The following is a 22,814-nucleotide window of genomic DNA, read 5'->3' as shown; positions in this document are numbered from 1 at the left end:
GTCTACTCCAGCATCATTCTATTGTACTTCTGAAATATCTGGCCAATTGAATCAGGAATTGTCTCATAAGCTTTGATTTTATTGTTCATTATAAAGTGACCTTTAGAGGAAGGTCATATGGTTTTCCAGACATATTTTGAGCTGGAGTGTAGATTATTTCATTACCTAAATTCGACCATGTGATTCAAGCAGAACTGATGAAATATCCTTTAATACAAGATTGCAGGGATTTTTTGCCCAAGGCTAACATGAATGAAAATATACAAAACAAGAATGTACCCATAGTACAAATATGCCCCACTAGCACTTTCATTTTCTATGTTCTATCAGAGGACCCTAAAATTGGGGTCAAAAATCTAATTTGCATTAAAATAAGAAAGACGAAAGAACAAACAGATGGACACAGAACAGAAAACATAATGCCAAATTTAAATGCATAAATAGTGAGGAAAGCATACCTTATGACTTTTCATATTCTGTAATAATTAATAACTTGGGTATATAAAGACAGGATAAATTGTAATTTTTTTTATTTTAGAGATTTGTTTTTTGTAGTAAAGTATGTGAGTATTGATCTTTTGTGCTGCTTTGCTGGTGAAGGTGTTTTTGATTGAACACCTATTTTGTACTGTTCCATAATATCTTTCTGAACGTCAGGTGGAAATGACAGAAAATCATTAGCATCTATTCCAGCAGTCATAAGTTTCTTTTTTAATTCATCATCTCCTGAATCACACAAGTTACTTATATTTTCTGTAACTGTACTGTTTTTTGAATTACAGGATTGGTTGTTTTTTGAACTTTCAAATATTTCTTTCTGTATATCAGGAGGAAGCTGACTTAACACGTCTTGATCTACACTCTCCATAAAGTTTGAATCCCCACTAAAAGAAGTACTTGGCTCTATTGTGAAATCTTCACTCTCGCCTTTCACTTTCTTTAAAGAGTTGTCTGAAAAACTACTTTCACATTTCCTTTTTCTCTCATGTCCAGTTTGAATTTCAAGTTCACTTGTTTTATTTTCTACAGTTTTGTCTTTGTCCGGAGCTGCTTTAAAGAAACTCAAAATTCCTTTTTTAGCTTTGTTTATATTCTCAGAATTAGTTAACCCATTTTCTACTGTTTGCTTCTCAGTTTTGTTTTTACTTAATATTTCCGACTTAGAAGGTGAAAGAAAATTCTGTATTGAATTTTTGGGTTTGTCTGCCAAATTACAGAAAGCAATATTCATCAATGTAAGGTGAAATGGAGTGTTTGTGTCAACCAGTTTCATAAACAATGCGAGCACTAGCTTCTCTAACTCAGGCAAAATCAAATCTGTCTTTCCTGTGGATAGAAATAATGCATATTAAATTATGACAGATATATACAAGAAGATGTGGTATGAGTGCCAATGAGACAACTCTCTATCCATGTCACAATTTATAAAAGTAAACCATTATATGTCAAAGTACAGTCTTCAACACGAAACCTTGGCTCACAGGAATTCCTATTAGCCTTAAGATTATAGGAGTGGATAAGTTGAATTGTCTCATCAGTTTATTTGTTCCTATCTGAGCAATGTGTCTTATCAAGACATATATTTGAGAAAAGGCTTTAGTTACCATGTTTACCTTTCTCAATATAAGCTACCTGTGATAAATGAACTATGTAAGTAATGTCACAGGATCCCGTAAATCTGACTTTGATACTATAACTTAATTGTAATGATAAATTTGAATAAAGCATGACATTTACATGATCAGATAACCCTAGTGAAGTTCTTGTACAGTAAGGACAGAAGAATATTTTGTCACTAACCATAATAATTTTAAAGTTAACACATTTAAAGATTTGTTTAGAGTAAACTCATTTTGGTTTTGTTTTCCTCTCAAACATGTATGTTGCTAATATTAAACCTCATTTCTAAAGGCATTTCTAAACTACACCATTAAAAAGATCATCAAATTTCCAGGGAACTCTGTGTCTTAGCTGCAACTGGTGTGTGAATGTTATGTTGACCCCTAAGAACTGTCTATTTTAATATTGATCAGTAAAATACAAGTACCCTGTATGTCTAAACTTTTGGAATTTCAATAGTATAAGCAAATGATGAAATCAAGAAGGCTATATTTAAACATATTAACTATACATTTACATTGTCCATGAGCAATGACTGAAGGTGCAGGGCCAAATAGCATCTATTTAAAGAGAAATACCACTGCTTATATATAACTGCATACCAAATACCATTGACTTATCATAAATGGTTCTTTTCAAACTATCATAAACACAAAATTTTACTTATAAAACAATGAATTATGACTGAGGGGGCATGGGCAAAAATATATAATCTCCATGAAAATGAGATGTGCCAATGCTCAGATATATGCATACCAAATATCATTGACCTACCACTAATGGTTTCTCTTAAACTGACCAAATCACATGTTAACTAAGCAAACATTTCTAAGTAAAAAATAAATGACTAAGGGGACAGGGCCAAAAAAATATCCACGGAAATGAGATGTGCCAATGCTATTACGACTGCCTACCAAATACCATTCACCTATATGTACATGTAGCAGTCTACCACCATTTGCTCTCTTAAACAGAGCTAATCACAAACGTATACATGTCAACTTTGTTGAAACAAGACAACAACAAACAATAATGTGTACATAGTTCACAGATGCCCAATCCGCACTATCATTTTCTATGTTTAATGGACCATCAAAATGGGATAATATCTCTAATTTGGCATTAAAATTAGCAAGATCATATCATAGGGAACATTTTTACTAAGTTTGAAGTCAACTTCATCAAAAACTACCTCAACCAAAAACTTAAACAAAAACTTTAATCTGAAACATGACAGACAGATGAACAGACGCACAGACAAGAAAACATAAAGCCCATAAATGGGGCATAAAAAAATCTTTATTTTAGTTCCTCCCTACCTTGAATAATTTTTGTGGCTACATGATGAGGTACAGGACATTGACGACTTTCTCTGTTGGTCCATTGTTTATCAGTAGTCAGTTTACGTATAGTCAGTCTAACAGTCTGTACAATTCTACCATCCACTTTTAGCCTAAGATAAAACACATGAAATATCTAAATGTTTGAAGATCAACTAAATATATTCTTCATTAGAATGATTAATTACCAATTGAGTATCTATTTTTGTTATTTAACTATTCCATTAGAAAAAAAGTACTGATGGCAACTAGAGTATTTTTTTTTATTATTAAATTCATCAAGACTGCACATGTACAGGTTGTCCTGCTAAGTATACCAGCTTCTAATTCAAAGTATAGGAAAGCAGAAAGCTGGTGTCTGACAGATTAGTCAGAGTAGTATTTGAGAAATGTGTGACTAAAGTTCATTCTGTAGTGAAAAATTCAATAAATAATAAATCTATGTTTTCTCATACATGTATTACATTTGCAAAGTATTTGATTCCAACTGCACATGTTATTTTGTAAGTAAGTGTATTCTTTTACAGACAAAAACAATACCTCTGTAATAAGCTTTGTATTAGTTGTGAAGCTTTGGATCTTACATCTGGTACCGTTCTACAATTCTTAAAGGAATCTTCATCACTGATGGTCTAAAAATATATAACTAACCATCTTAATCTGATTCAAAACAAACCCTGTGTAACTATATAATTAGCTTACAAGATTCTGCCTACATGTCCCTTTACATTAAGTCAGTTCTGTGATTCTTATATATATATTCCAAAAAAATGATTAAAATAATTAAGCTGTTTTACATGAATGTTACAGTAACAGACTGTAAATAAATGAGTAATGTGTACATAATGTTATTAAGGGACATAACACAAGAACAGTAAAAGTGACCCCACATAATTTCAAACTTAATCTGAGTTTTGTGGTAAATAAGCATTGTGTTTATGTTTCATAATATTTTGTTGAGGCACACTAAAGTTGGAGTACATGACTTGTACATGCATATATATATATATCTACTTTCATGATCATTTTAATCCTTCTGTGGTGTCTAAGTCCAAATATCTTTTTAATGTTTTTATGGACTTTTTTGTGAACCACAGTACTTTGCAGAATGATATAGATACAAGAGTTAAAGAGTATATATCATTATCTATGTGAAAGAACAGTAAAATAACCTGTGGTCTACCATACGGTACAATAGGGCTGTCATCGATACCATAACTCAACTGTTTGTTTGTAAGAGCCTGAGATTCTCCTATCTCTGGTATTAAGTCTGCCACTGGTATCTCTTGAAGATTTAATACACTAACAATACCAAGTCTGGCTAATTTCTTTGATGTTGTTGATCCTATACCTGGAACGTATACAAAATATCCATATGACAGTTTTATTTAGAATTTTTTTTGTAAGGCATTTTGCATGAGGAGTCAGCTTTTAAGACAACCATTGGACTTATTCAGAAATCTAATTCTTTCTTTATTGTTTACATAGTACATATCTCCCTTTCTTTAAAATATGACATTAAAATGTATGTTTAGCTTAAACCCAACTACATTTCTATCTGTTCTACTGCATTGTATTTGATTCCCTAGCATGTCAACAAGAAATTCAACAAATGGAAGTGTTTAACGACCTTGACTGGCTATACAGCCAATATACAAGAAATTCAATTTCCTATAGTCCCATTAATGATTTATTCAAATCATTTTAGTAAAACTTTGTTTAGACATATAGATGTAAAATCAACAAGGATTACAAACTCCAACTAAAAACTTCCATATAATAGCATCATGCAATCATCATATAACCTTAATTTATGAAACTACTTTTTTTGATTGAGTTAAATCTGCCAATTGATATTTTATCCTTTGTTTTTCTATGTTGTGATGTTATGCTATTGCTTCAGAAAAAGGGAGAAGGTTTGGTACCATTAAAACGTTTAATCCCGCTGCAAATGTTTGCACCTGTCCTGAGTCAGGAATCTGATGTACAGTAGTTGTCGTTTGTTTATGTAATTTATACATGTTTCTAGTTTCTCGTTTTTTTTATTATAAATTAGACTGTTCAGTGTTGGTTTTCCCGTTTGAACGGTTTATCACTAGTAATTTTGGTGCCCTTTATAGCTTGTTGTTCCGTGTGAGTTAAGATTCCGTGTTGAAGGCCATACATTGACCTATAATGGTTTACTTCTTTAAATTGTTATTTGGATGGAGAGTTGTCTCATTGGCACTCACACCGCATTTTTCTATATCTATTAAAGACTTATAGGATGCCTTTAAAAAACATCCATTCTTACCAGGAATTTTACTTGCTTTCTTCATTGAAGACATAAAAGTTTGTGTCTGATGTGGAAAGAGTGTTGTCTGCTGGTTAGGTTTGTGTTGTTCTCCTACAAGTTTTGACAATAGTTTGTTGTAGGATATTCCAGCACAACATGTAACTCCTAACTCATCATACAAGGCACTACGGATATCATTAGCAATCTCTGAACCAACAATCAATCTTTCTTGACAACCACAGTCACACTGCACAGTATCTATAGTCGTGTCTATAAATGAAGCATAGAATTTATATTGATCAACTGTCTACAGATAATTTACAAATATAAACCAAACAAACAAACCAACTAACAAACAAACAAATATACCACAACAGACATTACCTCATATCATTACAAGTATATTCTTTTTCTATGATTTAACAAAAAATGTCTTCCCCATCTTGTAAAATAATTATTGGGACAGAGACAAAAACAGAAGCTACCTAATTTTATTTTATCAAGGGACACAACTCTTTCTCAGTTGAGGAAGAAAAGTAAAAAATGATGAGTGGACAGAAATTATAAATATATAATTAATATTGGTTATTGTTATATTCAAAAATGTATCACTTCTGTAAAGAGATTATTATGTACATACCTTTCTCTTCTTTTAAACAATATGTATGACCTTTCACCTCTCTTCCTTGACACCTAGAATTAATTCTTTGTTTAACTATTTCAGATACGTCAAGGTAATTTTCATCAAATCCAAGTCTTTCAACATTTGGTGTGTATTTCTGCAAAAATTCTGAAAAAAATGGATAAATTCAAAAATCTGCTAAAAGATTTAACATTTAACTCATCAGTCATGTCAACTTAAATGACATTGCACTATATAATAATTTTCTTATACATTGAAAGGATTTGATTTTTTTTTATTGTCCATGAACATGTTACAGTGGATTCATTTATTCTTATTGTCCATGAACATGTTACAGTGGATTCATTTATTCTTATTGTCCATGAACATGTTACAGTGGATTCATTTATTCTTATTGTCCATGAACATGTTACAGTGGATTCATTTATTCTTATTGTCCATGAACATGTTACAGTGGATTCATTTATTCTTATTGTCCATGAACATGTTACAGTGGATTCATTTATTCTTGTGAGTATCAATTTTTGTGGATTGACAAAAACTTGCAACTTCTTGGATATTTGATTTCGTGGTTTTGCCAATCTCTGTGTACAAAGCTTGAAGATAATTTGTAATTAATTGCATGATTGTTTGAATTTGTGGTTCACCTGTACCCACGAAACCCATTAATATTGTTATCTAATGAATAAAACTGAATCCAAATTAACCTTACCTGATATCTTATATGACATTTCTCTATAATGTGTAAGATCTTCTCCATTCACTAACACCAGCTGTGGACATTTCTCCTTTGCATCTTTTAAAGTCATTAATTTAGTAACACCATATTCCCTGGCTTTGTAGTTACAGGTAACAACTATGTACTTCTGCTGAATACCTGTAAAAAACAAAACATTAGACTTGATGAGTACGTTATGACAAAACAAAATAGATGTCTCAAAAAGTGTTCTCTAACTTATAGAGATTTCCTTCAGCTACCAAGGCATGTCATAAATCATATATGTGACATTAAAACTTTTAAATTTCTAATGATGTGTATCATATCTACATGAAACAGTAAATTCCATTGATGATCCATGAAAACATAATCTTTAGCTGGAATATCCAATCAAAGAGCATGATTGCAGATACGATTGCCATTGTTTCATTGATACATGTTATAAGTATTATTCTCAAAAATAATTCAACTGCACATGTAAAATGTAGTTTACGTAATCTAAATAGTTATTCAACTTTAAAAATAGCCAATCCTGGATACTAGTGGATGGACAATGCAATTATTGTCTTTTATTTTGTACTATCAATTCCAAATTTACTTTCCATGTGTTGGCAGCAGTCACTGAGAGTGAGAGAACGTATCTCACTTCATACCTTATCACCTATTTTCTACTTGAATTCTAGGAGGAACCCCATTTCTATCTCTTTAAATATTTAATTTCCTTTGGGTCAGTTGGCATGACTCCTTTCTGTACACATTCCTGTTTAAATTGCAATCACTTTTAACATAATATGATATCGACAGAACAAGTTAATTTTTCTCGATGTATCGTCATATTTTTATTCTGAATTGAGGGAAGTATAATTAAGGGCAACAACTGGAAGTGATAATATGGAAGACTCCATTTCGGCTGAAGGGGTGTTCTAGTTACACCTTTACTTTGTGGACTGCATTTATTCTAATTCAAATGATGCATATGATTTTAAATTATGCAACAACAATAACCCTTAATATCAAACAGACATAGCAAGGATCTCATGAGTTTCAAATTAGTCAATGGAGTGGGGAATCCAGAGCAACCATTCAATCTGATACCCCTTGAAGTCAAGAAAAATACATGCATGACGAGCAGCATGTGCATACTTATCTTAAAAACTCTAGACTTGTGATTTGTAGTAAAGACGTATACTAAATGTTAATCAAAAGACCTAGATGGTTCTCCATTACTCTATGGAAGTACAATATCAAATATCAGTTTCATAACGGTAACATATAAGAAAAACTCCCACTTCAATTCTTCTCTGACAGAAATAGATTTATCAGAAATTAGAGAACTCGAGATCGCTTTTCCCTCTGACCTTTTTTCTAAATTAAAAAAAACACCTAAAGTAAAGTAAATACTGCTTAATTCTAATTTTACGTGTTGTTTAAAACATGCATAAAAGTCATCATGGGAAATATCGAAATAAGAAGATAATGGGAACATCATAGGATTGTTGCATGAATTCAATCCTTTTGTTTGTTTTTACCTTTTAAAGCAAACCAATCTTAAGAATCTAAGATGTTCTTTAATGTTTAGAATAAAACGGTTGACGTGAGGGCATGGCCCTGAGTCAATGGTATAAGTCCAAAGATTGCTTGAAAGCAATTATATCTCAAAAAACACTTGAAGGTAAATTTGAGTTTGATAAATACATTGTTCTATATACCTGAATACAGACCATATGATACTTGTTCAACCAATAAATCTCCTAGGTGAAGGATATGCAAATGTGTTTTTTTAAAGAATGGTGTAGACATGTTAGATCTGTTTAATATCCTATCCATAAGGAAATAGTTGAGAGTACCTATATTCACTTTTAAGATCTGTCCAATTTTCATGATTTTAGGATAAATTTACAGTAAAGAATAAAATTTATTTCTCTTACCCAGTGGTTTGTCTCTAAGTTTAGGATTTCTAATCATTTCAACCTGAGCATAGAAACAGTCAATATCTATGTGTATGATAGTTCTTGTGTGCTTCAACTTAGAAATGTATACGTCACTTTCTGAAAAATAAATAAAAATTGTAACAATTTAATAGTTGCACCATTAAATCATATATCTAATGATATAAATCATTGACTCACTAGTTTGTTTAAATTGAGTGCTCATTATTTTACAACAAAAAGGTAACTTTATTCTATAGACACAAAAAGCTTAGAAAATTGCATTTAACAAACAACAATTTAAAGAATAGTATCTAATCTTTTAATTCCCTTCATCTTGTCCATGTATAATAAGAAGATGTGGATTAATTGACAACTGTCCACTATTATTAAGTTTAAATGAAGTGGATTTGCTTATTATTAATAGAAAATTATTTTGAGTTTTAGTGATTTAAGTATTTATACAAACCTGTCAAGACTGCATTACATGTACTACTTCTCTTCTTCTTACTTTGTATTGGTTCAGAATGTTTACTATGCACATCATCATGTTCAAAGAAAGGATTTGTCCAATCGGTATCATCTTCATGTGTGTCTATTCCAGTATCATCTTCATGTACGTCTATTCCAGTATAATCCTCTTCATACATTATTGCACTTTATATGTATTAAAGCATTAAAGTTTGGTTACTCTAGTGTATTGTTATAAGGTTGACAAGTACCCTAGCTGACTAGTTATTAACTGATCATTTCAATATATGAGTATTGATCATGTTGATCAAAATAAGTCTTTTTCTACCTGAAAAAAAAGTATATATATTTTTTAAACAAGATAAACACTGCACTTTAGCAACTGCGATAATAAAATGCTAATGATAGCAAGTATGTGTTTTGTGATATTTCTAATGTATATAAATTTTCAGAGCCCTTTAGTGAATATTTTTTTGATATCAAGCACACCTGAATCCACTCAGAGAACTAATGATTATGATGATACAACTAAGAAATTGGCAACTCCATTTAATCATGTTAATGACGTTACATGTATAATGTATTAAAATAGACATTGAGCATGTTTAGCATGTTAAAGGTGGCTAAACATGCTAAACAATGGAAACATGATGTATCATTTTCTTATTCTTTTCTTAAGGTGGTACCTAACACTACGGGGAGATAACCCTGTAAAATCAGCTAAACGTTTTAATTACGTTGTGTTGTAAAGGGATTATTAAGCTTCACAATGATCAAAATTGGTGTTTGTTAAACTGCTATATAACCAGTGTAATTTTTCTGACAAAACGGTTGGTTCAAAAATGAATACTTTGTCAAAATTTGATGAAAATTGAACGAGTCAAATTAATTTTAGCGAAAGTGTTAGGTACCACCTTAATTTTAATAGATGGAACTGTCATTTAGGATATAACACTGTTGTACTATAAGCTCTGACTGCATCAATTGGTGATTTGATGGTTGCAATTTTTTAAATGGTGAGTACCGTGACATGTTAGCAAAACTAGTAAACAAAATAATATTATATCAATTCTAATGAAACTGTTGGAAAACCATATCAAATCATTCATTTAAAATTTAGTATATATGCTGTCTGTGCTTGCCCATATGTTTTCATAGCATCAAGTGCAGGGCTTTCAAAAAATATTTCAGCCAGCCGGACATTTTATATCTGATCCCAATTATAATCCCTTAAGACTTAGTCACAAAAGTTAATTATGGTAATCAGATAGCCATCCCAATGATTGACATTAGATTAAAAAAAAAATTTAACTTTACTTTGATATGAATTTGATGTTAGTACATCAATGTGATGAGAAATGCTCACTTTCGGCCAGGTGAGCTAAACATTGTTTTGCCCCCAAGAACCTTTCATATTCAGTTGAAATTACACCAAAGAAACATCTCTGATTTGTGATATATAAGAATACTTCAGTGTTAGCTGCGGAACCATAGATTATGGTCCACAAATAGTCAAAAAATAACATAATGACCTATGAGCTACGGTTCCGCAGCTACAGTGTATGTTGATAATGGACCTTCCGGGCTTCCCATGCCTGTCCTGGATTTTCTATAGAGTAAACGTTATCTAAATTGCATCACCTTCATGTTTTCCCTAATATCTGATAGACATGCAGAAGTGATGGGAGTATAAAAATAAAGGATAGACTGTAGAAATGTTGAATGTTTTTGCTTCTTATTTCAGCAGGGAATGTATAAGTAAGGGGAAAGAAACCAATTTTTCAATTTTTTAACCGACTTTGTTTCGCTGGATCTTTACTCAAGAATACCATTTCAGGTACATAAATAGAAGAAAAATATAGATAGATATATAATTATAGGAAATAAAATTGATCAGGAGTTGTCTCCCATAGACCTAGTACTATAAAGAATTATGTTATTTCTCCAGGTCACAGTGGCACCCATAACAACTATGTTTTGTTAATAACTTGGTTTATATCAGGTTAATTAGTGTAAATGTGTATTCATGTGTTGTTTTTGTTTTTTGTTGTCTAAATGTACTTTAATCATTCTAATCATTTTCTGTGCTTTATTTTGTAATTCATTCATTTGATTGTATAGCTCAAATTTTGGGCACCATGATTGGTTAATAAAAATTATCTTATCTTATCTTATCTTATCTTAAGTACCACCATAGAACCTAAACAAAAATTCGCCACAATATGAATGCAAGAAGATGTGCCAGTGGTATGTTTGTCATAATGAGAAAACTGTCATTGTACGGATCAGGATACGGCATACAACAATGAGCAAAACCCCATCAGACTTAACAGTGATATATATATATATATAACAGCCCAACATAACACCAGTTTTAAAATAGCAGTAAATTTGTCTACCCGGCATTTTTAAAGAAAAGAAAAAGAAACTAAAATTTGATCTTTTTCTTTATTTTCTTTTGTAAATGTTACATACATGTACTAATACACGTATTTGTAATCATGGTAATAAATGAGGTTCTGTGTAGGTGTGCTATTTCGTATAAGGATACTGATAATCTTAATTGTTGGGATAATATTGACAACAAATAATAATTTTTCCCTTTCATCATATAACAAATGTTCCGGTTTCCTGTTTTCGGAGATTTATGTGAAACTATATATCATGTACTTATGTTTGGTCATTTAATTTTGAGAGTTTTCATGGACTGTCATCATGTAATCTTTAAAATATCTGGTTATATTTGACAAATTTTCCGGTTTCATATAATTTCGGAGAATTTATGATAAAATTTCAGTTTTTGTCTCTTAATATTTATTATTTATTTAGAAATTTTGCCAGTTTCCTTAAACAATTATGTGTGATGTATAAAATAGAGTTCTATTTAAGCTAAGGTTGATGCTCAATCAATAACATAAATATTTTATATCTCTCAGTTTTCATGATTTGATTGTTTTTATTAAAAAAAACAAAAAAGATGTCCTCAGTACTCGGTTGCTCCATCTGCACTATCATTTTCTATTTTCTGTGGACCGTTTATTAGAAACATGTATACCAAGTTTCAAGTTTATTGGACTTCAACTTCATCAAAAACTACCTCGACCAAAACTTTTAACCTGAATCGCGCGGACGGACGAACAAACAGACGGACGCACATATCAGAAAACATAATGCCCATAAATGGGGCATAAAAACCACTTTTTATTTTAGCCTAAACTCATTGTTTTCCCCAACACTATTAACAATCTAGAGTTTTAGTATCTCAGAACCATAACAGGATCTGCGTGCCCTACAGGAGTATATGAGATCAGCTTTGTTCTTTCTGAGGTTTGTATATTGCTCAGTCTATTTTTCTATGTTGTGTTTTGTGTATGTATGTTTGTTTGTTTTCTTCTTTTTATCACATGGCGTTGTCAACTATTTTTCGACTTGTGAGTTTGAAAATCTTTTCTACATAAGAAAATGCCTGTACCAAGTCAGGAATATGACAGTTGTTATCCATTCGTTTGATGCGTTTGTACTTTTGATTTTTCCATTTGATTGAAGACTTTCCTTTTTCAATTTTCCTCGGAGTTAATGATATCATGGACACAACACGCCCTCAAGTCTTTATTGATGTTTTCAACTATTTTCTGGATAGATTGGTGAGATAGTAAGTTTCGAGCTATAACATGCAAATAACATTAAAAGCTCGTTGGCACTTTGGCTGAATTGCATGATATACTGAATATATAAAAGGTTGGATATAGAGGAGTAAGAGTGTTGATTATAATCAGGACGAACGAAAAATGTATTTTGGATTTAACTTTTATATGGACCTTTGATCTATAACTTTTAAAATGTGGAGTGAAATAAATCAAGTATTGCATGGGAACTTGTATGAACACATGAATATGATTAAAACTATAAAATAGATAATATACCGATAAATAGTATTTCTTTGAAATAAATGATTTTTATTAATAGCTTTCTATCTCTCGCAAAAAGGATATCCTGCGTTTGATCGTTTATTGAACAGGAAGATCTGTTCTTAGTAACTTTCCTTGAATTACTGCTTTTAAATTTAACTATATACGCTCAGAAGATATCACAGATGAAACAGACAGAAGACGAATATACAAGAGGTCAATAAATACCGGTAAGATTCATTTAATGATATCAGATATAACAGAAAGAACAGACAGAAAAAGAATATACAAGGGGTCAATAAATACCGGTAAGATTCATTGAATATATCAGATGCAACAGACAGAACAGACAGACAGACAATATACAAGGAGTCAATAAATACCGGTAAGATTCATTTAATTATATCAGATATACAACAGAAAGAACAGACAGAAGGAGAATATACAAGGGGTCGATAAATACCGGTAAGATTATGACGTTGCGCACGATATTGGTGTCAATTTGGAAATATAGATAAGAAGGCAGGTTATTCAAAATCAAGCTCTTATCATATACAATAAATAGCAATGTTATGCATATCATTCGAAAGGAAATAAACCATGGAAATCAATAACATAGATGATTTTGTGCTTCGGATATTTTTTAATGAAAAACTGTGCTCATTTCGATGCCTATAACGTCATTTTAAGGGTGTCCCGCTGTTACAATTTTGTTTTATGTGCGTCTTTGAAATCCCAGTGCGGATTCATTAGTAAGTAGAATGGTTTAAAATTTTACAAATGTAGTGTTTACATTATATGTTATATGAAGTAATAGACGTTTTTAACTGTAAGAGAAGGAAGATTGTCAGAACAGTTTAAATAAAAAAGAGAAAAAATGTCCCAATTAGCTGCTCAACCCGGAAAAAAACTTTCTGTCTTCATTTTCATAAGATATAACGGACGAAAATGGATTTTAATTATATCAGAAAAATTATACATGTCCCGAAGAAGCTTCATTTACCGGTTTTTCCCGTGTCCAATAAAATGTCCCGATCGACAAAATAACACAAGGAATAATTCAGAGGCTTTTTATCAAACGAAATTCTACTATATCTCAAATTTTAAACACCTGTTAACTGATGTTAATGGAAAATACATTTAATTTCCTTTAAAATGATATGATATGTACTTTTGTTTGATTTGAGGTAGAAAATCCGAAACGATCTAAGATGTCCAATGAAATGTCCCCGTAACCGTGATTTGACGTTCGCGTTCTGATAACGTTAAATTGTATACGGACTTTCTTGCATATTTGGCATAACATAATTTCATGAAATGATCTGATCTATATAAAATAAAGTTCTCGTTTAATATGAATAAAAATACAGATCTGCATTAATTCATGCATATAAGATGTCGAAATATTTAACTCGGATATTTTATAAAGAAAAGGACCCGGAGGTATAACAAAGAGATAACTGACTTATGATCACACTGCCACTTTACAAAAGCAAGATACATTGAAAAAGACAATGCGATCAAAAGTGAGATCGTCTTAATTATCCTCCTATGCAGTTTCTAGCGTTGCTATTAAAAGATTCGTAGCTATACACATGAATGAAAATTCTCACAAAAATTTTACGGGAAAAAGTACACCTTAGTCGTGAACATTTCAGTAAAACGAATTGAAATATATCAGATATTTATAACAGATAGAACAGACAGAAAGAGAATATACATGGGGTCAATAAATAACGGTAAGATTCATTGAAATATATCAGATCCTCATTATTAGTTTTAGCTACAACCCGGTAGGTATAGTGTCCGACTAGGATCGTGGTTTTTCGAGTGATTTGATCGGTTTTTTTTTCGAGTGTGACCACTTTTTTTCGAGTGAATATGATCAAAAATGTAAACAAACAGACTTTTTTCTAACAAGACGTGATATATAGAAGCTTGAGTTTAATATACAAGGTTATACATGATATGTTAGCATTTGAGATATAAAGATAATATCATTCTGACTTTGCTTTTCGTAAAAAAAAATAAAAATTTAGGCTTATAATGCTTTTATTTAAAAAAAAAACACCGAATAAAGCCATTTTCTTACACATACCAATGTAAATGTCAACGGAAATACATACTAGGAATCTATATATCATTAGACAGACAGACACTTTACAAAAAAACTATTATTATTGCAAATGAAAACGACATTTTGATTCTAACGTGAGAATACATTTATATTATTGTTAAGGAAGTATTTTGCTTCTCTATGATCAAAATAAGTGTTTGTCAAACTGCATATGGCCATTAAAATTTTCTAAGAAAGTGTGTGGTTCAAGTTTTTAGAAATTTTTATTTTTTTGTCAAAGGGTCAAAGTTAACAATTAGAATTATTTTTTATGAAAATTAAACAAGCCAAATTCATTTAAGTCAAGGTGTTTGGTACCACCTATAATTTCAGAGGCGGATTTAGTGGAGGGGGCTTTGATAGGCAACATTTGGAGGTTATAAAGTGAATCACGTCACTGAAACGTGACGGAAGCGGGCCCCCTCTGAGGCAGTCAGTGGGCCCCCACTTATGAGAATTCCTGCAATACGCCCTCAATATTTTGTTGGTGTTTTAAAAGCATTTCCCGTATACATTTATTGAACAATAATCCATCGATTTAAAATAACAATATTTACAGCAGAGGCGTATTTAGGGCGGGGGGCCAGGGGACCCGCCCCCCTTTTTTGGAAAAAAAATGGTTGCTTATATAGGGAATCACTGAAGCGTGACTGGATCAGGCCCCCTTTAGGTCAGTCAGTGGGCCCCACTTCTAAAAATTTCTGGATCCGCCACTGTACAGGGATAATATCCAACAATAAAGTATCGTCTCAAAGATATGTCTTGCAATTTATGTTTTTATGATAGTATGATTCAAACAATTTATTGATATAGCAATTCTTTAACAACTGTACATGCAAGCTAGGCAAACCATACAAAGGCATTGAGCAATCATGACGGAAGCGACTGAAAAATTCCAGGAATGTCACCAAAACGAAACTTCAAAATATCTTATTTAAAAAAAATGAAGGTCATTATAATTTAATGTAGTTAAAAAGAAAAGGTATAACACATGGTAAACAAAGTCATATATTACCACCTCAGTGAGATTACCTCGAATGCAAAATGGCGTATAGGCTCGAACCCCATACGAATGAAACCCATGACTTGAACATTTTTATTTGCTGCTTCTTCGCTTAGTAAACTGCATAAGAATAAGAGAAAAGATGATTCGGATGGTGATAAAATGTAGATCAGATAGGGTGGTATGTCTCATGAGGACTATTTCCTTGTGTCTATTTAACAAGTAAAAAAATTTCAGGAACACGCGCTCACTATTTGAACACTCAACTCCGGTTTCTAGTTTTCGTAGATTTATAGATTTATGTGATGTTTTATATCATGTACAGTACTTATGTCTGGACATGTAATTCTGTGAGTTTCCACAGACAGTCCATTGTTATCATTATAATAGAGGTACATTTGAAAAATGTCCAGTTTCCTATAATTTCTGAGAATTTCTGATAAGATATCACTTTTTGTCTCTTAATACTTTGCGTTATCTAAATTTTAACAAGTTTCCTTATACAACCATGTGTGGATTTAGTAGAGGGGGCTTTGATAGGCAACATTTGGACGGTTATAAAGTGAATCACTAAAGTGTGACTGGAGCGGTCCCCCTCTGAGGCAGTCAGTGAGCCATACTTATGAGAATTCCTGCAACACGCCCTCAATATTTTGTTGGTGTTATAAAAGCATTTATATACATGATCAATTGCGCTTTGTAAGTCGACTTGATGTAGTTTGGGATGAGTACTTCTCGAAAAGTTTGAAAGCCTCAACCAGATGTAAAAGAGGCAAAGGTGTGATCAGAAGTGTCCTACCAGATGCAAGAGTTCCAGGAAACTGGAAGGCATTTCTTAGGGTTAAAGACAATAAAATGGAGCTGTTATTATGTTTAGTTGAACAATAAGTAGCTTCAGCAAGAGGATATGATGACCAGAAACAGGTGATAACTGCGAAAGGGATTTATGTTCTATGCAGACTACCAACAGATTTAAGTAAATAATCACCGTGCATACACGAAGAACGAAGAAGCAGATGCACGGATGATGATGCATGTGTATGATGCTGTAGAAGATGGATTAAAACTAGTTATATTGCGGACTGTTGATACGGATGTCGTAGTTATTGCAATTTCTATTGTCCATGAAATTGAGGTGATTGAGTTTTGGATTGCTTTTTGAGTTGGCAAAAATTTCAGATATTTAGCTGTTCATGACATTGCCAATAGTCTTGAACCTTTAAGTTCACGGGGACCTTTGTTCTTTCAGTTCTTAACAGGTTGTGATCAATTATCGTCATTTGCCTACAAAGGAAAGAAAACTGCATGGGATACATAGAGCTCTTTTGAAGAGATTCCATCTGTGTTTGAAACATTAAGTAGAACATCATCACTTTATAGTCTGGGGTACTAAATTATAATCCTAGTACCTTTGATAACTACTACTAATGTTATTTTCAATTTCAAGCTACTGATATAGCAATATGTCATACTGATGTATGATAAAACTAGTGAATGTACAAAGTTGAACGACGCACGGAAAGATATTTTCACTAGGAAAGGAAGGGCAATAGATAACATTCCTCCATCAGAATCTGCTCTACTAGAACATACAAACCGAGCTGTTTACAAGGCAAACCTTTGTTTGGGGGAAATGTCTAGAACCTTCTCCCCAAACAGATCCACCAAGTGAATGGGGTGGCAGAAAGATAAAACACAGATATGGATTCCTTTTTGTTCATCATTGCAACAACTTCAGCCTGTTGTAATGAGCTGATAAAGTGTGGCTGTAAAATTGAAGATGGATGTCGTGGACGATGCAAATGCGTGAAGGTCGGGCTGTTATATGTACAACACTTTGTAAAAGTGTTTGGGAATGTGACAGATAATATGGCCAATCTCTTAGATATATAATTTGACAACTGAAGAAGTATAATTACTTTCGTTTAGAATAGTACAATTTGATAGAAAAATAAATAGTAGAAGTTTTTACCAAAGTTTTGGTTTTGTGCATTTCTGTTGTTTTGGCGGCTAGTTTTAATATGTCTACCATTTTGAAAATTATTGAATAGTTCGAAGAAGGAATAGCACTTATCTGAAAAGATTCTTATGTTGCATTTACTCTAAAAATATTTAGTCTCAAATTTCCTTGCTTTGTTTTCTTAAATTTGTGATATTTAAAGCATCTGTCCGCCATCTTGAAAATTTCCTCCAATTTGGATATTCAGAGTGGGTCCATAGATTTAATTGACCACCATATACATGCTAACCTTTGTGCAAAGTTTCATGCTTTTATCATCATACCCACAATTTGTTTTGAAAATATACACGAATCAGCTGGACTATTATGACAGCTTTAAACATAAATCACGATCTCTAATTCTGAATACTACCATTGCATATACGCGCGTTTGTTATCCGACACATCATCCGGGACACTTTCCTCGCCACATGACACTTCATTGATATCGTAGATTTTTGTATATTAAGGATGCTAAATAGATGTAAAAAGACTGCATACAATAAATCTGTAGCGCATATCATAATTAGTTTTATTTAATTTTTAGAGATTATAACTTGACTGGTAAAAATGGCGGATAATCGCCTCTGGGATGAATTGGAATTGTTGCGGAAAAAGAAAAAAGATGAGCTGCATAGCCGGCAAAAATTGCTAGATGACAAAATGAAGAACAAGAGCGAAAACTCTTACCGTGATCCAGAACCACCTAAACTCGTCCTCTCTATCATTGGTGATTCGAAAAGCTTTGTACCTAAACCATGGATAACCTCAGTTTTTCAATATGGACTCATAGAAACCGCAAAAGGCGCAAAAGGTAAGACATTGTTTGTCTTTCGGATTAAAAAGGACAAGTTGTATAAGTTGTGACAAAATAACTCTCTTCCATCAATCGTCAAAATCAAAATCAAAGGAGCAGCGTAGTCATTGTTTTTCATCTGAAAGCATTTTTCTACAAAGCATTAGACTCAGTTCAAAACTTATACGTCGTTCCAAGTTTGATAGGACTATTTTTAAAAACTGTTTTTTTCATAACTTTTTAACTGAAACAAAGTTTACATTTTTGTTCTTCCCTCGCCGGGATTTGAACGCATACTATTTGGATAACGTGAAAACACCTACTGGACTGTGTCCATTGCTTTAAATCATCTAGGTAACATAAAAATATAGCTTTCGGTAGTCGATGTATTACCTGTCATAGCCGACTTTTTCTAGGATTGTAACACAGTGCATGATGATTGGTGGCAAGTAGATGGTGTAACGTTTAGATCAACTATGTTTGTCTGGCGTAAAGGATGCCGATACTATTAGTAAATATGCCCCAATATTAACTTTTTATTTTGTTATAGAAGTCAATGTTAAAACTTAATGACAGACATTCACCATCTGATAACACGTAATTATACAGGACGTGTATTAAATATATATATAATTCGTCTCAAATTTAGCAAAACAATGTCAGATCTTCAAACTTGCGTTCAACTTAGTGTTATCAAAATAATGCGCAAAAAGGGATAAATTACTATTTATTTGTAAAGAACTCCGCTGGGATTCCGGAAACTTACATTTACAAACAAACGAAAACTATAATTATGATCTTATCACAAGAAACAACATTCACCGCACTCACCATGTCAACCAACGTTGAAAATCATAATAAATATGATGTCTTTCTGCTTAAGGCAACAGTAATTTATTGATGTTCAACGTTATTGGGGTACTAGTAAAGGACGAAATCGTTTCTAAAATCTAATTTTACAGCTCTCTATATATATTTGTGTGTGACATTCGGTGGTAAAGAGAGAGAGAGAAGGTATGCTAATGAAATATGATACATGTATAGGATACAGATGATTATACTATTTACAAACTAACATCATTCCGGAGCACCCCAGCCTGTGATCTGGTATGATACGTACTGAAGACAATAACAACTAAAACCAAGGAGTAAACAAAGACTAAAAAAAACAAAGGACATTTACATCAACAGTTATAAATTATAAACATGAAACAACACGAACTCCACTTAAAACCGGGAGTGAAATCAGGTGCTCCGGAAGGGTAAGCATTTCCTGCACCGTATACGGCACCGTCGTGTTATTTCTATGTTGAGTTCGGTAATGTTGGAAGGTAATCATGACAGAGGAAGAATATCAGATATGATTTTTGACATACTGAACTACGTTTCCAACAACCATATACGAATCAATTAGGGTCTTCAATTTTTCTCTAACTTTATTAAGGGGATAAACATTTAAGAGTTCCGAGGTGTCTGTCGAAAATGAAAACAAAGTTTCAGTATTGTTGAAAAGAATATAAGAGTTTTGAAGTATATGGGGAAAGCAAAATGATTAGATCTTTCTAAGTATATGTTGATAGAAATATGACAGCTTTCTTAGCATTTGTTGAAAAGATATATATAAAAAAATGTGATTGTTGAAAAAAAATGTAATGAGTTTCCGTAGTATCTGTTTCAATGAATAATAAAAATACTAGAGTTTATATTGTGCATTTGAAAATAATATGAAAGTTTTAAAGCCTGCCGTTTTAAATTTGAAAATTTAACTGTCTCGAGTAGATAAATATTGTATCACACTTGATGCCGTGGTAGACTCTAAGTATATCAATAAAGGAAAATTAAATTTACATTTTGGTTTCATATAAATATTTTGTAGACAGTTTGATTCTCTACAAGGGTTCATCGGAAACAGTTAGCTGTATCGTGAGGGAAGCAGTTGAGGATTTTAATAGGCTGCAATCAGACGGTGATGATGTCTTTATTAGTCTAGTGGGAATTCTACCGGAAGAAAGCATGTGTGAAACCAGCGTCGATCTTTATGAGGAACAAATACATCTTCACGACGAAAGTCATCATGAGGAACAAACCCATCTTCCCGAAGAAAATCTTGATGAGGAAAAAATCTTTCTTCACGACGAAATTAAAGATACAAAAGAAAAACATTACGGATGGGTACGATTATGTGGCATTCATTGTGTAGCTATCATGCATTTTCTGTTAATGTGGTGACGTTCATATTTCATATATATGTTCGGCCTTTTTATCATTTTTTTTAATTCGAGCGGTACTGACGAAACTAGCGGATAAAAAAATCAATCAATCTACGATGGGTTTACTTACAACCAATATTAATTTTTTTTTGCCGCGTTTGCCATGTAATATGTTTAGGGCAGTCGTAGATTTGTTTTCATTCAACTATGAGTTGGGCATTGATATTTGATTACTTTAACAAGAGCGAAATCGAAGCGTTAATATGAATATAAATGCCCAGCCTATGCGAAATGAAACAAATCTACCACACCATCAATTTTCCCCCGATTATGATAGGAAAAATACGATATTGTTTTTATCATGAATCTATACACATAATATTATTTTGGCAGTCGCTATTTGTCCAGCTAGCCCCCTGGACATTACGTTATCCATATTTTGAGTGAGAGATGAGAGATTTATCTATAATCGCTCACCACCCCGCCCCCCCCCCCCCCCCCAAAAAAAAAAAAAAAAAAAAGAAGTAAAAACACTGTTTTTTATTTTATTTATGTGAGGGGATCGGGGTGACACGGTGTGCTTCCTTTCCAAAATTCCTCTTTTCTTTTTTCTTGTGATCCAATCTTTGTTGTTCCGTGCAGTGTATGTATTACCCTACTTTTTATAATCCTATTTCCAACATCCCAACTTCAAGTTTGTAGCCTCAATCCGCAGCTTGTAAAGACCTTTCTAAATCGAAAATTTTGTGAAACAAGTTTTCCGATCAACTATCTTGTATTTCCCATTTTCCTTGTGATTTCAGTTTTTTGAGTCCCTTTTATAAGATTATATCATTCTTGAAAGTTCATAATATCATGTTCCATTGTCAAATTCTGCAAACTGCAAAATCTATCACAAATATTGATATCAGTGATCAGATTACACGGTGCTACTGAAGATAGTATTACACACACTTTCGAACGCACATTATATGACATGCGTATAACAATGGCCGGAAAATAGCCACTTCGTATTATTTTGTCTGTTCCGTTTTATCCCATGATTTATTGATTGATTATTGGTGTTTTAACGCCACTCTTAAGCTCCACTAGTGGACTATTTCGTGCCAGACAGTTTTTATTGATGGAGAAAGCCGAGATGGTCGTTTGCTCGTGACCAAGAGATTGGAAGCTTACAATCTTAAACGAAAGCAAACACTCAGAAATAGATTATTCATAACAGTTTAGGGTCAGCGTTACCTATGTGCTTTGCAGCCTTTCAGAACTAATTGCAAAAGAATAAAACAAATATAAACAGATCTATAATTATCATATCGGAGTTTCATCATTTCGTGTATACTTGTATTGGCTTTACCTACCACGAAACACAATACAGTAACACGTCTTGGTTACAACTAATTTGGCCTAATATTCTTATATTTTTTGCAAGAACTACTGGCAAAAGAAAAACAGCGACTGTCTCCTCGGAGAAATATATAATGTATGGTTGGGGAATAAGAGGTCATATGCTGACTTTCATGCATCTATGCTGAAAGGATTATCCAAAAACAAAATATTTTTCATGACCTTCGAAGGCACGCCTTGTAAGTTTATATTTAATACAAACTCATACCATTGAATATAATATTGTTAAATCTCGTATTTGCAATTAATAGTTTATAATGTCAGAATTTATTGATAAGTACATATCCAACTATTATCTTTAAATACATGTGTGCAGATAAGATATTAAAGAGTGTTTTAATAAATGAATGAATCGTTATTGCAAACACATAAACATGATATGA

The 22,814-nt window shown here is 32.4% G+C and overlaps 2 protein-coding genes across 2 annotated transcripts in view; one reads left to right on the top strand and one right to left on the bottom strand.

Annotated features, from left to right (window-relative positions):
- Positions 1-519: 519 nt before the first annotated feature.
- Positions 520-10,819, bottom strand: LOC134714492 (DNA polymerase iota-like). Its single transcript, XM_063575779.1, has 10 exons — positions 10,637-10,819; positions 8,994-9,323; positions 8,525-8,644; positions 6,591-6,755; positions 5,876-6,025; positions 5,254-5,505; positions 4,133-4,311; positions 3,501-3,592; positions 2,940-3,073; positions 520-1,326 (listed from the first exon to the last, which is right to left on the bottom strand). Exons 2-10 carry the CDS (start codon positions 9,172-9,174, stop codon positions 530-532), a joined length of 2,070 nt encoding a protein of 689 aa, XP_063431849.1. The 5' UTR covers positions 9,175-9,323; positions 10,637-10,819; the 3' UTR covers positions 520-529.
- Positions 10,820-18,573: 7,754 nt separating this feature from the next.
- The window catches only part of LOC134714385 (transient receptor potential cation channel subfamily M member 2-like), a 34,528-nt gene continuing 30,287 nt past the window's right edge, over positions 18,574-22,814 (top strand). The window contains exons 1-3 of the mRNA XM_063575626.1: positions 18,574-18,835; positions 20,694-20,989; positions 22,451-22,610. Coding sequence (XP_063431696.1) covers positions 18,592-18,835; positions 20,694-20,989; positions 22,451-22,610 — 700 coding nt within the window. The 5' untranslated portion in view covers positions 18,574-18,591. The remainder of the gene's footprint in view (positions 18,836-20,693; positions 20,990-22,450; positions 22,611-22,814) is intronic.

Source organism: Mytilus trossulus, chromosome 4, assembly GCF_036588685.1.
Source record: "Mytilus trossulus isolate FHL-02 chromosome 4, PNRI_Mtr1.1.1.hap1, whole genome shotgun sequence".
NCBI lineage: Eukaryota > Metazoa > Mollusca > Bivalvia > Mytilida > Mytilidae > Mytilus > Mytilus trossulus.
The sequence above is the reverse complement of the archived record's forward strand: the minus strand, read 5'-3'. Positions and strand labels throughout refer to the sequence as shown.